The 13888-nt window shown below is 36.9% G+C and overlaps 1 protein-coding gene across 2 annotated transcripts in view; it reads left to right on the top strand.

Annotated features, from left to right (window-relative positions):
- Positions 1-13424, top strand: part of RAD23B (RAD23 nucleotide excision repair protein B) — a 34305-nt gene extending 20881 nt beyond the window's left edge. For both annotated transcript variants that reach the window (XM_085213067.1, XM_085213066.1), the window contains exons 6-10: positions 2288-2415; positions 7221-7344; positions 8309-8436; positions 8816-8992; positions 11217-13424. In XM_085213067.1, coding sequence (XP_085069193.1) covers positions 2288-2415; positions 7221-7344; positions 8309-8436; positions 8816-8992; positions 11217-11330 — 671 coding nt within the window. In that variant the 3' untranslated portion in view covers positions 11331-13424. The remainder of the gene's footprint in view (positions 1-2287; positions 2416-7220; positions 7345-8308; positions 8437-8815; positions 8993-11216) is intronic.
- The last annotated feature ends 464 nt before the right edge of the window (positions 13425-13888 follow it).

Raw genomic sequence — 13888 nt, 5'->3', positions numbered from 1 at the left:
AGTACCAGATGTGCTACAAGCTTCCTTAAATACTAACTATTGCTTAATGACAGAGATGTGATCATCATAAATATTCCTGTTAATAGTAATGACCAACTATCTTAATTAAACTGATTATCTTGATACAGATACCTACGAAGCTGATGGAATGACTTCTTTCTTTTTAGTGTAGGAGAAGGGGACCACTGTGCGTATCTATTTTATGTGAAATTCTTTGATTGGTTTCTAGCATAGTAAACTCATGGCCCTAACATTTGGAAGCAAGATACTGAATGCAGTTTTCCAGAGAAGCATGCTGCTGAGTTATATGCCAAAACATTTCTAAAAGTAGTAGGCATGAGCTTGTTTCCTTCAGAAATTATTTTAAAGGGAATTTGCTTGCCTGAATTCATGTAGTATGTTTTTGCATCCTAAACGGGATCCTAGACATGTTCATACTGTGACTTCTCAGTTACACTGTTTGAACATTATTGACTTCACTTAAAAGCAGAGATTGCTTTCTACTGAATTGCTTTTGAGGTGCTGGAATGGATAGCCCAGAGAAGCTGTGGGTGCCCCACCTGTGGAGGCACTCAAGGCCAGGTTGGATATGGCCCTGGGCAGCCTCATCTCATGAGGGACTTTAACATCTCTTCCAACTCAAACCATTCTGTGATCCTATGAAATCTGGCCTGGGCTGTGTGTTGTTAAACAGCAGAGAGACTGAATGTGTACACTGAACGGCATTGGTGTCTTGGTGTATACCCCAGCATGACAGCTGTGGCCAGCAGGCAAGCACACTCAGCTGCAGTCTCACAAACATTCTATTGAGATTGGCGTCCTGGCTGTATAACGATACTGCTGGTGTGCAATTCTTGAATTACTGCTGTTGGTCTCATGTTAGTAGGCTGTGTATGGAGTACATGTGCTTAGATTCACAGTACTTCTGTTTCCTTCTTGCTTCTTTTTTCTGTAAAAAATATATTATACCACTCTGGTCTCTACCAAGCTTTTATTGGAAAAAGCACTACAGAAATGTTTAAGTAGTAATTAATTAAATGAAAAGGTATTCTGTGTGCTCTTTATCTTCATTAGTTCATGATCAATAGTAAGAATAAACTGTTGATGGATAGGAAAATATGAGCAGTAAGTTGATAAAAATTACTGTGTTGTAATTGGGACAACTGTTTCGCTTTTTTACTTTTTAAAGATATGTACAATATATATTTTTAAGGCAAAGTTTGCATGATTGCTTATTTTCAGGAAGTGAATATGTAAAATAATGGCTATATGTAAAGACATGTATGTACCTTTGTTTAAACTGATTAAATTTTCTGTTTTGAAGTCTAAACAGTGGGTACCCAGACTAGCCAATAAATCATTATTTATGCATAATGCACAAGTATCTTTGTGCTAGTGCTGTTCTATTCTTTTGAATATATTTTTTTTTTGTCCTTTTTGTTTCTGAGGGTTTTTTAAACCTTCCTCTGTTTTCAACAAGAGTAAATGAAGCAGTTTATGAAGAAATGATTTTATTTCTATACTAGTAGCATCATGAGCTGTCCTTAAACTGTTCCACAATGTTTGTGCCTTTTTGTCTTGATACCTGCAGGCACGAGCCAGGTTTAGTCAATCTGTACTCAAAAAGATTGGAAACTTAGTGTGATGGATATCTAGTCAAAAATACTTTGTGATGATTTACTCCTCACTCAGGTCTTGAGATTATCCTTTAGCCTTCTGCCTGAATTTAGTTGCTCCAGGTTCAGTTAAATTACTTCGATTGTTGTCACCAGCTCATAGTTAATAGACAATTATAATTTGATGATAACTTTATCTTTCTAACCGTAGCTTAGTGTAAAGTCTTTCTTAGGGAAAAACCTCAATGGCTAATAGTCTGACAAGCAGGTTTCTGCCTAAAAAGCTTAATTTCCAAACTTAAGCTGCAGGAGACTTTTTTTAATTATATTAGGAATTGAATATTAGCTGTAATGATGTCCTTGAGCCTTAGAGAAAAGCATAGACAGGGAATAGTATCTCAATAATGAAGTCAGAATTGTTACATGTGCTGCTTTTTTCAATGGAAGTTTGTAGTGTGTTCGTTATCCTAGAACTCTAGTATTCCAACCAAATGCGTAATGAAACCACCAGAACATGTTTTGATAGACCCATGGCAAGGTTAATGTGACTGTTTACACTTTAGTGAATGACTCAAATTTGGATAGAAATGACATTTCTCCATGGAAGCTTTTTATGCTTATTTTTTTCGGTAAGGTACCTTCACTTACAATGATCATCATGTTACTTCTAGTGACAGGTCAGTCCTATGAGAATATGGTGACTGAAATTATGTCCATGGGCTATGAACGTGAGCAAGTAATTGCAGCACTGAGAGCCAGCTTCAACAATCCAGACAGAGCAGTGGAATACCTTTTAATGGTGAGCAGTTTCTCGTGTATACTCCATTCTTTTGCTTCTTCTTTTGTCCTTGTTCAAGAACTTCCTGTTTTATTTACCTGTTATTTTGAGTATTGTTTTAATCTTGTGCTATAGGAAATACTGAAGTTGTTGTTAGCTACATCTGTCTCTTCTTTATTTATATTCTGTGTGGATTTTTGTGGTTACATGTGTTAGGTATGCCCAGTTTCATTGGTAGCTCAAATTGCCAATGACCAACCCAAACATGGCTGTTGTGATGTCAAGTGATAACATTGTTTTTATTAGTATATATAGCATCACCAAGGTAGCACTTAAAAAATTCCAGTTCATCATTACTACTGGTTGTGCACAACAATCATATTGATGTGTTTTCCAAACAGAAGAACTTGTAAGTTTTTATTAACAAGTGCTTTACTTATGTAATGTTCTGGACAATAAACAATTTCCTTCTTCAAAAACACAATTTCAAAAGTGAAATGAACTTGATTGCTTTGAGAGGTAATATAACAGTAACTTCACTTTAATGGAAATCTTGTAAGTTGTTTTTGGGTTTTTTGTTGCTGTCTTTGTTGTTGCTGTTTTAATTACATCTCATTTTAAAGCCAGCTGTCTTGAACTAGTCCCTGCAGAATATGAAAACAGAATTTCTGAGAGACTGCTATGAAAACTGACCTTCAGCTGCAGAGTTTCCCTTTTGTAAATGAAATGTTTCATTAATAAATACAACTACCAGTCACTGGTGTGGTTGGTACTCAGATGAATGATCCCAAGACATTGTAACCTGCAGTTTTTAAATGGGCAGCAAATCTTTTGAGTACATGAACGTAAAAGTTAAACTCTTATCTGGTAAGAGAGCCAAGAAAGGCTTTGAATTGTTGATACCCTGAGGGCAAATGGAGTCGTTTCAATCCAGCTGTCTGGATTGCAGTTAATCGAGAAATCTTAGATATTTATTTTTCATGCCTTGGAAAGTGTTGATTATACTGTCTGCTCACTGTGCATTTAGTTTGTGCATAAATCCAATGCCCCTTAGAAGCATTTGCTGTGCTTTTCCCAGTCACGTACAGCATGTAGGGCTTTTGCAGTCAGAATAGTATTTCTCTGCTTTAGCTTATTTGTGTTTAGGAAGTCCTGAAGAAAAACAGAGTGTCCTTGAAGTATAGTTTAACAGGTAGCATGTTTGTTTATCAAACAGATCAATTCTGTCCTCAGTAGTTAATTTCTTGTTCAGTTGGCCTGTGGGTTTTTCTCTTAAATAAGTGGTTTTCCTTCTACTTTTTGTTATCCTTTTCTGCAGAAAAGTATGCTTCCTTGTTCTGTCAGCTGGAGAAAGGAGTGAGGAGAAGGAATCTTGTTCTTGGACAGCATTAGTAGACAGACTTAGAAAAATGCTATTGTTGCAGTTGATCTTTTAGACTGTTCTTGGTCTAACTAAATATGTTCATGACCATTCAAAACAGGAAAATGTTTTCTTCAGTTAGTATTATTCCACTGATAACTAGTTGATCTCCTAATTTAACAGCTTTCAGATGATTTGCAGGGTAGCTTTAGGAGCCCTTAAGCACATACAATTATTGTGGTTTAAAGAATCAGTACCGAAAGAGAGTCTATAAACTGTTGGAAAGGAAAGGTCAAGGCAGTATCAGTACTTAATGTAGCTGTTGTGTAGATTAGCACTGAAGAACCACTGACAGCAAGTGGGATCAGATAACAAGCTATTCAATTTTTATGGCTTTGTTTCTTAATCTTATATTGTCCTGTATCCTTGAGCTGTGTTTGTAGGAGATTTCCGATTCTAAAACACATGTTTTTTCTATATTTCAGGCTTGTCTCTGGGAGGCGTTTAGATTCAAATCTGGTTTTGACCAAAAGTTTTCTTAACTCCTTAATTAGAGAGATGTTCTGTCAGTCATTGAACCATCTAATTTTTTACAACCTCCTTGTCCAAAAATGTGTATGTTTCTTGGGCTGTGCCTGATATGATTATTACATGCACCTGTGGCGAACAGTGTCAGCTAAAAAACAACTCTCGTGTTTGGTAAAACTGTAAACGTTTAACCCACTGTAAGGCAAAAAAAAAAATGCCCTTCTCACAGTTCAAGTAATGTTTACATTTCAAATTTAAGTTTACATTAGTTGATATTATGCTTGTATAGCTGCATAAAGGAGGTGCATATACCTTACTGATTACCATCACATATAATCTTGGTTTGTATGGTGGTTTGTTTGTTTTTTTGATAGTGATACTTCAACATTGTATTTAAGAATTGAGACAATATTCAAAATTGTAAATTATCTCTAAGTAAATTTGGTTAGGCTGGTTTCCATAGTGTTTCCATTCAAAGACGGACTTAAGGTTTAAACAAACGTGCACTGTTAGGTCTGGATACAGATTGCGGTGACAATACATGTCTGAGAATATGTGAAGTCAACCAGTAATTCAAGAAGGTTAACCCATGTTCATAAGATAATGCTCCAGTACTTGAAGGGAGCATAAACAGGAGGGGGTACGATGTTTACGAGGATGGATAGTGATAGGACAAGGGGGGAATGGTTTTAAACTGAGCCAGGGCAGGTTTAGGTTAGATATTAGGAGGAAGTTTTTCACACAGAGGGTGGTGACACACTGGAACAGGTTGCCCAGAGAAGGTGTGGATGCCTCATCCCTGGAGGCATTCAAGCCCAGGCTGGATGTGGCTCTGAGCGGCCTGGTCTGGTGGTTGGCAACCCTGCACACAGCAGGGAGGTTGAGACTAGGTGATGTTTGAGGTCTTTTTCAACTCAGGCCATTCTATGATTCTGTGGAGTCGTAGAACAGATTGGCTTGGAAGATACCTTAAAAACCACACAGCCCCAACCCTGTGTCATGGGCAGGGCTGCCCCCCACCAGCTCAGCTGCCCAGGGCCCCATCCAACCTGGCCTTGAGTGCCTCCAGGGATGGGGCACCACAGCTTCTCTGGGCAGCTCTGCCAGGGCCTCACTGCCCTCTGAGTAAAGAATTCCCTCCTGACATGTAGCCTAAATTGCCCCTCTTTCAATTTAAAACCATTCCCTTTTGCCATATTGGTACACTCCACATCATGCCTTAGTTCATGTATTACAATTGAATTCCCAAAAATCTTAGAATTGTAGGATATTCCAAGTTGGAAGGGACCATAAGGGTTGTGGAGTCCAGCTCCAGACTTCACACAAGGCTTCCCAAAAATCAAACCATATTTCCAAGCATGGTATCCAAATGCTTCTTGATCTCAAGCAGGTTTTGATGCTGGGCACTGTTTGTGTAAGCAGAGTACAACTCTGCCCTGAAGTCTTACTCTTCTCTTCCTACTGTTTATATTTACCTAACTGATTTTTATGGGAAAAAGTTATTTAAGCAGTGCTCTGTAGAACAGTGGTAGAAGAGTTACCACAGAATTAAGTAACAAATGTACTTTTCTCACCACTTGGTGGAAGGAAGAATGTGTAGCCAGTTTGTGGAGTCAAAGTTGTAATAAAGTGTATGAGTGGGAACATTTGCATTTATTCCACTGAGTGGCCTAAATACAGACTTGATGTTTTAGGCAGCTTATACCTTCATGCTTTTCTTAACTTTCAGATAGGGCAAAGTTTTTCCTGGGTTGCTGTGCAGTTCTGTTTTTATATGTGGTCTTCACATTGTATATTTATCCCTTTAGTTCAGCTATAATGATGAATGCGTTGTGTAAAGAGCACACGTTACAGCAGGGTTTTCAATCTGCATTACCTACCACTGACTTCTGTGGTAGGTGTTCCAAACATCTTACTCATCTGGTAGGATTGATGTAGTGGTTTGTCTGTGGTAGACAGCCAAGCACCAGATGGCTGCTTGCTCAGTTCCTTGCAATGACACGGGGCTGAGAATTTGAAAAATATTCCGAAATAAGAGTCAGTTTTATAGATAAAGCAAAAATGCTACTTGCAAAAGCAAAACATGATTAGGAATTAGTTCACTGCTTCCCACTGACAGGCAGATATTTGACCATCTCCAGGTAAACAGGTTTTCATCACGCTTCAAAAAACAAACAAAAAAACTGCTCGGGAAAGCAAGTTCTGTAACTTAAAACATTGCCCCTTTCTCCCTTCTTTCTACCCAACTTTTATTGCTGAGCACAACATCATACAGCATTTGGTTGTTGCAGTTGGCTGACCAGGCTGCATCCCCTCACAGTTTATTGTGCATCCCCAGTTCCTTACTGGCATGGCAGCACGAGAATCTGAAAATACTGTGGTTCTGTAACAATTAAAGCATTGATGAATTGTCAATACTATTTTCATCACAAATCCAAGACACAGAATCATACAGCTATAATCAAGAAAGTTATCCCTGTGAATAACAGTACAACTGTAACTTTTCAGGCATTTTCACAGAAGATTTAGTGAATGCTGGCTGTCAAACTGTTCTGTTGAGGAAAGTGGTTGAAAGAGCTATGCTACTTCTTAATTTCTTATCAGCAAAAATTAATCAACTGTTTGATTGAAGTTCAGTTAGCATTGTGTAATATATGATCCTGTTGCTGTAATGTAACTTTGTCTGCAAAACACCATAACATAACACTGTAAGTAGTTTTAACTTTTCTATTCATGTCAAGTATCTTGGAACATAATTCATAGCAAGTATTTGTTCATGGACTGAAATTTCTGTCGCTGAATACTCCTCTACTTGTAAAAGCACACCTGTCACAGCATCTTGCTTTGCATTTGCGGTGGAAATAGTAATATTTTTCTTTGTCCTGAAATTTAAATATGTGCAGTATTCTATAGGTAACAGTGTCAACTGTGGCTTTAGGGTATACCTGGAGATAATCAGGCTATGGCTGAACCAGCTCAAGCAGCAAGCACTGGTACCTCTCAGTCTTCAGCAGTGGCAGCAGCTGTAGCAACCATACCTACAACTGCTACTTCACTTGGAGGTAAGAAAGACTATTCTTGAGGAGATAAACACGTGTATTGAAGCATTCTGTGCTTCAGTGAATTTGAGTTCCTGGTAATTGTGAACTGATCAAAGTGAATTGATAAGAGCCATAACACAAAAATTAGCTGAGTGTGGTATTGGCTTGCAATGAAAAGCTTTTTATGTCTATATATCTGGAATAATCCTTGAAATTTCTAATAATGCTGTGATCTTGACCATACACATAACCCCAGTAGGGTTACAGGATCACCACAAATTAAAGCACTAGATGTAGCACCTAGACCCACTATGAGCTAGGACTCTTCTCTGTGCAGTGCAAGACGTGGACAGAATGGTTAGGACCCACAGCAGAAAATTTAGTCTTAAGGTGGAGGAAGTGTATGAAAGGAGCATAATCAGTGAGTGTAAAATATCTCTTAGTTTATGGCAAAGACAGTGTCCAAGCTGTAAGTCTGGTTAGCATCCAGAGTATTAAATGTAGGTAGGACTGACAGGCTTCATCTGTAAGGAGAGAGAATTGGAGAACTGAATATTTCAGAGCACTCTTGATTGTGCTGAATTCACTGCAATATCTATAGTACAGAACATATGGTATTTTAAGATTTACTTGAGAAGGAAAGAACTGACCTATTACAGTAATTGGAACTCAGTTGTAGGTCTAGAGGAAAGGCAGTAGCTAGCTGTGAGCATCTGAATGATGTTACTCAGAGATGAGACATAAAGAGCAAACTGCTGGGGGTCAGATACAGAAACCTGTTGGATTTTCAGGGAAAGCTGAGTAAGATGAAAATGCATGTTTTAACCTTAGTAGCTTACACTTAGTGTGAGGAAGTAAGCTCTTCTTCAGTAAAGGGTTTATTGTCCAATTTGGAATCCTTTTTCTGCCTACAGTTCAAATGTTAGATATGTACTTTACAACAGTCTTGCTAACATTTTGAAAGCATTATCTTACTGTTTTTCAGGACATCCTCTTGAGTTCTTGCGAAATCAGCCTCAATTCCAGCAGATGAGACAAATCATTCAGCAAAATCCTTCTCTGTTACCAGCACTGCTGCAACAGATTGGACGAGAAAATCCTCAACTACTACAGGTGAATCTTAAACCAACAAAATAATGCTGCTAATTCTGATGTAGGTTTTACAAGAAAGGGAACTGTTGCCATTACCTAAGATAAAATGTTAATAGGAATTCCATAGTACTATTTTTGACTTTTCAGCTTCTCTTACTATATAGAACATTGTGCTATGATAGAAATGAGACTTACTTTCTTTCTGAGAAGTGCAAAGGGCATCAAGAAGAGGAGAGGGTAACTGAGCTTAAATGTGAAATTGCATCTGTTACAGCTAGATTTAATAATTTTTTTCACTGCACATTTTTTACACATTTTTTGACTGCTTAATTCACTGAAGAAGAACTAAACATGTTTTATTTTAATATATTTCTTTCTTTTACTGTCCTGCACATTGCAGCAAATAAGCCAACATCAGGAGCATTTTATTCATATGCTGAATGAGCCAGTTATAGAGTCTCGACAAGGTTTAAGTGGCAGTGATGATAGTGCCAGCACTGGAGGAGTAGCAGAAGCTGGAAATGGTCATATGAGCTACATTCAAGTAACACCCCAGGAAAAAGAAGCTATTGAACGGGTGAGACTTTTCTTTTTTGAAATGTTTGTCTGTTGCTCTAAGATGCTGGCTGTTTCATGGTTATGATGTGCCTTAACTTAAGCTTTTTTTTTTCTTTTTTTGCTAGTAAATGCTTGTAGTAGTTTATGAATTATTTCTGCTATTTCACAGCCACAGCAGTTTTGTTCCAAATCACATACCTTTTAGCTATTTAGTCTAAAATCTGAGTTTGTCCTACTTGAAAGATGCAAAGTCCTCTAAGTGATCAAAGGCCATCTGAAATAGTAGATGATTGAGCTTCCCTGAGGAAAGGGATGTTAGACAGTCCCTCTGGCATAAACCTTGGAGAGTACTATTTAAGATAATGCCAACTGTGATTGATTTCCATGTACAAAGGAGTCTATGTAATCCTTTGCAAAGCATTGGGATTTAAAGCTCTCGTAGTTAAGTAGATTAGTTGAAGTTGTTCCTTAACTCTGTCATTTGTTCATCATAAGAGTTAATTAATTTTATCTTTTAATATATAGATAAACATGTCAATCAAATATACTGAGATTACACTGCATTCATGGTACTGTATCTAACGCTAAAGTGTGTATTTACCTAGATGGTGGTGCCTCTTGAGAAGTTTTGATTTTTTTATTTTTATTTTTAAGAGCAAATAGTGAAGAGTTGTCATACTGTAGTAATGTTTTTGTTGTTTATTAGAGATGGATTTTTTTAATGGCAAATCAAAAGGTTCCTAAGTATTATTAGAAAAGCCCTTTAGTATGTGTCAATTTTCTAGATATCAAGGAAATAGCCAATTATTGGCTAACAAAACTGTTTGCCTATATACTTCCTTATATACTTCTCATCCTCTCCAGTCTGCTTCATTTACTTATAACGCCATTTTATGCAGTGGTACATTACCTCTACAGCCTGTTGCAAAACCCAACACAGAGGGCTGGGGCTGTGAGCTTCTCCTGTTATTCACAGAAAACTTAGGTATCATACTGCTACACGTGATGCTATTTGTAAGCATGAAATTAAAACTAAGAATGGCTGACAGGCGATAGTAGGAAGTAGTTTTTTGCAGAGATTTGACCTCTCCTATGTAAAAACAAACAAACAAACAAAAAAAAAACCTTGCAGGTGCTGTGAGGATTTTAATAAAATCTGTAAATGACAACATATTGTAGAATCTTTTGAGTTGGAAGGGAGCCTTAAAGGCTATCTGTACCAACTCCCCTGCAGTGAACAGGGACACTTACAGCTACATTAGATTGCTCAGAGCTCTGTCATGCCTGACCTTGAAGTCTCCAAGGATGGGGCATCCACCACCTCTCTGTGACACTGCCTCACCACCTTTATTATAAAAGATTCTTCCTTACATGCAGTCTAAATCTCACCCTCTTTTAGTTTGTAGCCATTTCCCCTTGTCCTACCACAACAGACCCTGCTAAAGATTCTGTCCTTTTCCTTTGTATTGCTCCCCTTTTTAGATACTGAGAGACAGTCTCCCCAGAGCCTTCTCTTCTTCAGAGTGAACAGCCTCAGCCTGTCCTTGTTCCATCCTTTGAGTCATTTTTGTTGCCCTCCTCTGGACTTTGGCTAAAACAAAATTTGATTTGCTGAAAGCATCTTAAATGCAAGCTAAACCCATTTACCTGGCATAGTAACAGATCTCTTAAATATTCTAATGCCCAGTTATTAATGTATCCCAGATATTAGTCCACTGAGTTCTGAAAAAAAGATTACTCTCAACTGGATACTCATAGCTGAAATTTTACTGAAAGTCCAGGATGGCTTAATGTGGTCTGTTGTGCAACCTACCAGTGATAAGCCAAATCAGAGTCTGGGTATCTTACTGCAAGCAAGGTCTGGTAGAAGCCATGAGCTTTGTACCTTTAAGACATTAAAACAATGTTTTTTCAACAGTAGTGCAATGTGCACTTACTTTCTGTGTAAGGGTTACTTACTTACTGTGGCACAGGTTTATTTTAGTGACTTGCTATGGTAGTGAACAGTGTTGTGATTTATGGTGCTTAGATTCATGGAAATCTCTTTTCAGTTACAAACTTAAAAACTTAATTTTTGGTTTCTAAAGACAGAGGCAACATTTTCTTACTCTCTTCCCTTTAATGGCAGCAGTGTCTGTTTAAAGAAAAAAAAGGCATTTGGTTAAATGTTATCTGATGATATTTTCTAGACATACAAGACAGCTTAGTATACAAAATATTCTAAATATGTTTCTTTTCTTCAGCTAAAGGCATTAGGATTTCCTGAAGGACTTGTGATACAAGCATATTTTGCTTGTGAGAAGAATGAAAACTTGGCCGCCAATTTTCTTCTACAACAGAACTTCGATGAAGATTGAGAGACTTTTTTTTTTTTTCTTAATGCTACACCTCACACCAGTGCATTACACTAACTTTGTTCACTGGATTGTCTGGGATATTTGAGCTTATATTCTTAATGCTTGGGGCATGGTGTATGAGGAGGGAGAAGAAAATGTGGTAAACCAAGTAGAAAAAACAGTAAGCATTTCTGCTTTAAATTAGCAGATGCAGCAAACCACACAGTGTAAAGTACAACCAAAAATGAGCTTCTGCAGACATTTAGCTCCTTCTGTAATGTAGTTTAACATTTTTTTTCTAGGATTTCATTCCTACTGTACTTTTTATAGAAAGGTAGTGTAATACCTTGCTTCATATTCCTTTCTATTGGTATTGGAAATAGCATACACTACTAGTCTCTGTAGTCTGTATTTCATGGCAACACTGGAAAGCAACCTTATGACATCTGAAAGATCTGATTAGATATAAACATGGATGCCAACATGTGGGTACTTATTTTACTGTCTGAAATCTGTTAAATTAGTGCAAGAAGCACTAGTTTGGTTTAATGCTGAATTTAAATTGGATTTATTCAAATGAAAACCTATTTCAGCTAATCTTGGTTATTAATTGAGAAAATCTCCCACCCATGCCACCTATGATTTGGGAAGGTATATACACAAAGAAGAAAATACTCTCCTGTTCACTTCTTTTCTTTTGGGGAAAATTCATAGATAGCTAATTATTGTTCACTTTGGTGTTATATTTCAGTAAAAGTGTTAAAAGCAATAGACTGCATTTTTGACTTTATTGTATGCTTTATAGTGAACTGAATATCCTTTTTTTTGCCAGCAGACAAAACACGAGGTTCAGTTTTGTCCACTGCAATCAGACTGAGTCATCAAATCAGATTTCACTTTTGTACTTATCTTGGACCAACCTTTGCAAAAGAAAAAATACAGTTGTAAGCATCTGAAGATCCTGACATTCTGTTGATCTTGAGCAGATTGTAAAAATCAAACTATTTTTGTTAAGTAAGGATTTTTTTCCTCTCACTTTGAGGAACAGAGTTCAGAATTTGTTGCATCCAGCAAACAATCAAGTTTCTGCTGTCCAAAAAAGATCTGCATGCATACCTTCCTTTCTATTGAAAATAAATTCCAATTACAGAATTGTTGATTTTTTTTTAATTTTTTTTTTTTTTTTTTTTTTTAGATCCTGGTACCTTCTTACCACTTATGTTTAGTCATAACAAAATGTAGTTTTTCCTTTTATCATACATTCTCTGTTAGAGACAATCTTGCAGTGCTACTGGTGAAGGTAAATTCAAGTTTTGGCTAAAATTACTTCATGCATCCTTTCCTGAACACAACTTGGGGATATTTTGACTTTTTACTGTTGTACTCCAATTTACTGAATTACAATTTTATCTCTGTATTTAATAACGAAGATGTTATTAGTATCACTAGTGGTACAGCAGTGAGTTGTGCCATTGATGATAGTAATGATTTAGTGGTACAACCAAAGAATGATTTCCTGCTTTGTTTGTGCAGAAGTGGATTCAACAACTACTTATGCTCAGAGTAGAAGTCAAGTCCTGAGAAAAGAGAACAAGAAAGACTAAAGCAATTGTATTTTGTTTCTTCTTTGCTTTGTTGTAGTCTGTAAATAATTATCTATATCAAATAATTAAATGTAATTAAAGGCCTTCTGCTTTTTCTTTAAACATCTGTGATGTTTTTCCAGATAGCGTGTATGTTAGTTGCTCAAATTTCATTATTTTCAAATTTCATAGGTGCAGATTGTTTGTGTTATCAGTGAATGCAACCAAAACTGTATTAGTAGACGTGATACTGCTAAACAGAAAATAAATCTTTCATAATGTTTAATTTTGCACAAATTAACATTGATACCTGAGTCAACCAGTAGGTTTTAACTAAGCAGGAATATCAGTATATTTATGGACTTGGAGAGATTGATTGTAATGATGTAACACTCTGCACGAAAAAAAGGGGATAATTGTTATATGTAAAAGGAGCAGCTGTCAAGTGCTTGAGAAATGCCAAACTGATGCAAGTACTTCTTGAATGTACTCTACTACATAGCTGATATCTAAATAAAAACAAAAGCCTTTAGTTTGTGGGTGTCTTCTGTACTGATTTGTTTGCAGTCAGAAATAGCTATACCTTCTCAGGAAGATGGTGGAAATGAATGCGTGTGAATGTTTTGCTCTTCTCCCTGTGGTTAAGATTCTGAAATGTTTGTGTGTCGTACATGCATTTGAATTAAAGACCGTTCAGTCTCTATTTAAAAAAAAAAAAAAAAAAGCTGACTGAGAGGTTTGTGGCTGCTGTGGCTGAAGACCTAGCAGTAGTTAATGTTTCCAATTTTCACCAGTGAAGTAGTGTTCTTTTGACTTCTGGTGAATGGCAGTATGATTTTATATGCTAGTAAAAACTGTTTCTGTTCAGTATTGGAACCAGTACCTTTCTAGTTGAGGCCAAAGGGAAAGAATATATAGAACTCATGGTGAGAAGGTAAGTGTGACCCAAGCAAGTTGCAAAGGTATGCTGTGCCCTACTTATCAAGTGCTACCAGG

The sequence above is a fragment of the Meleagris gallopavo genome, chromosome Z (assembly GCF_905368555.1).
Source record: "Meleagris gallopavo chromosome Z, MGAL_WU_HG_1.1, whole genome shotgun sequence".
In the NCBI taxonomy this organism is placed as follows: Eukaryota; Metazoa; Chordata; class Aves; order Galliformes; family Phasianidae; genus Meleagris; species Meleagris gallopavo.
The sequence above is the reverse complement of the archived record's forward strand: the minus strand, read 5'-3'. Positions and strand labels throughout refer to the sequence as shown.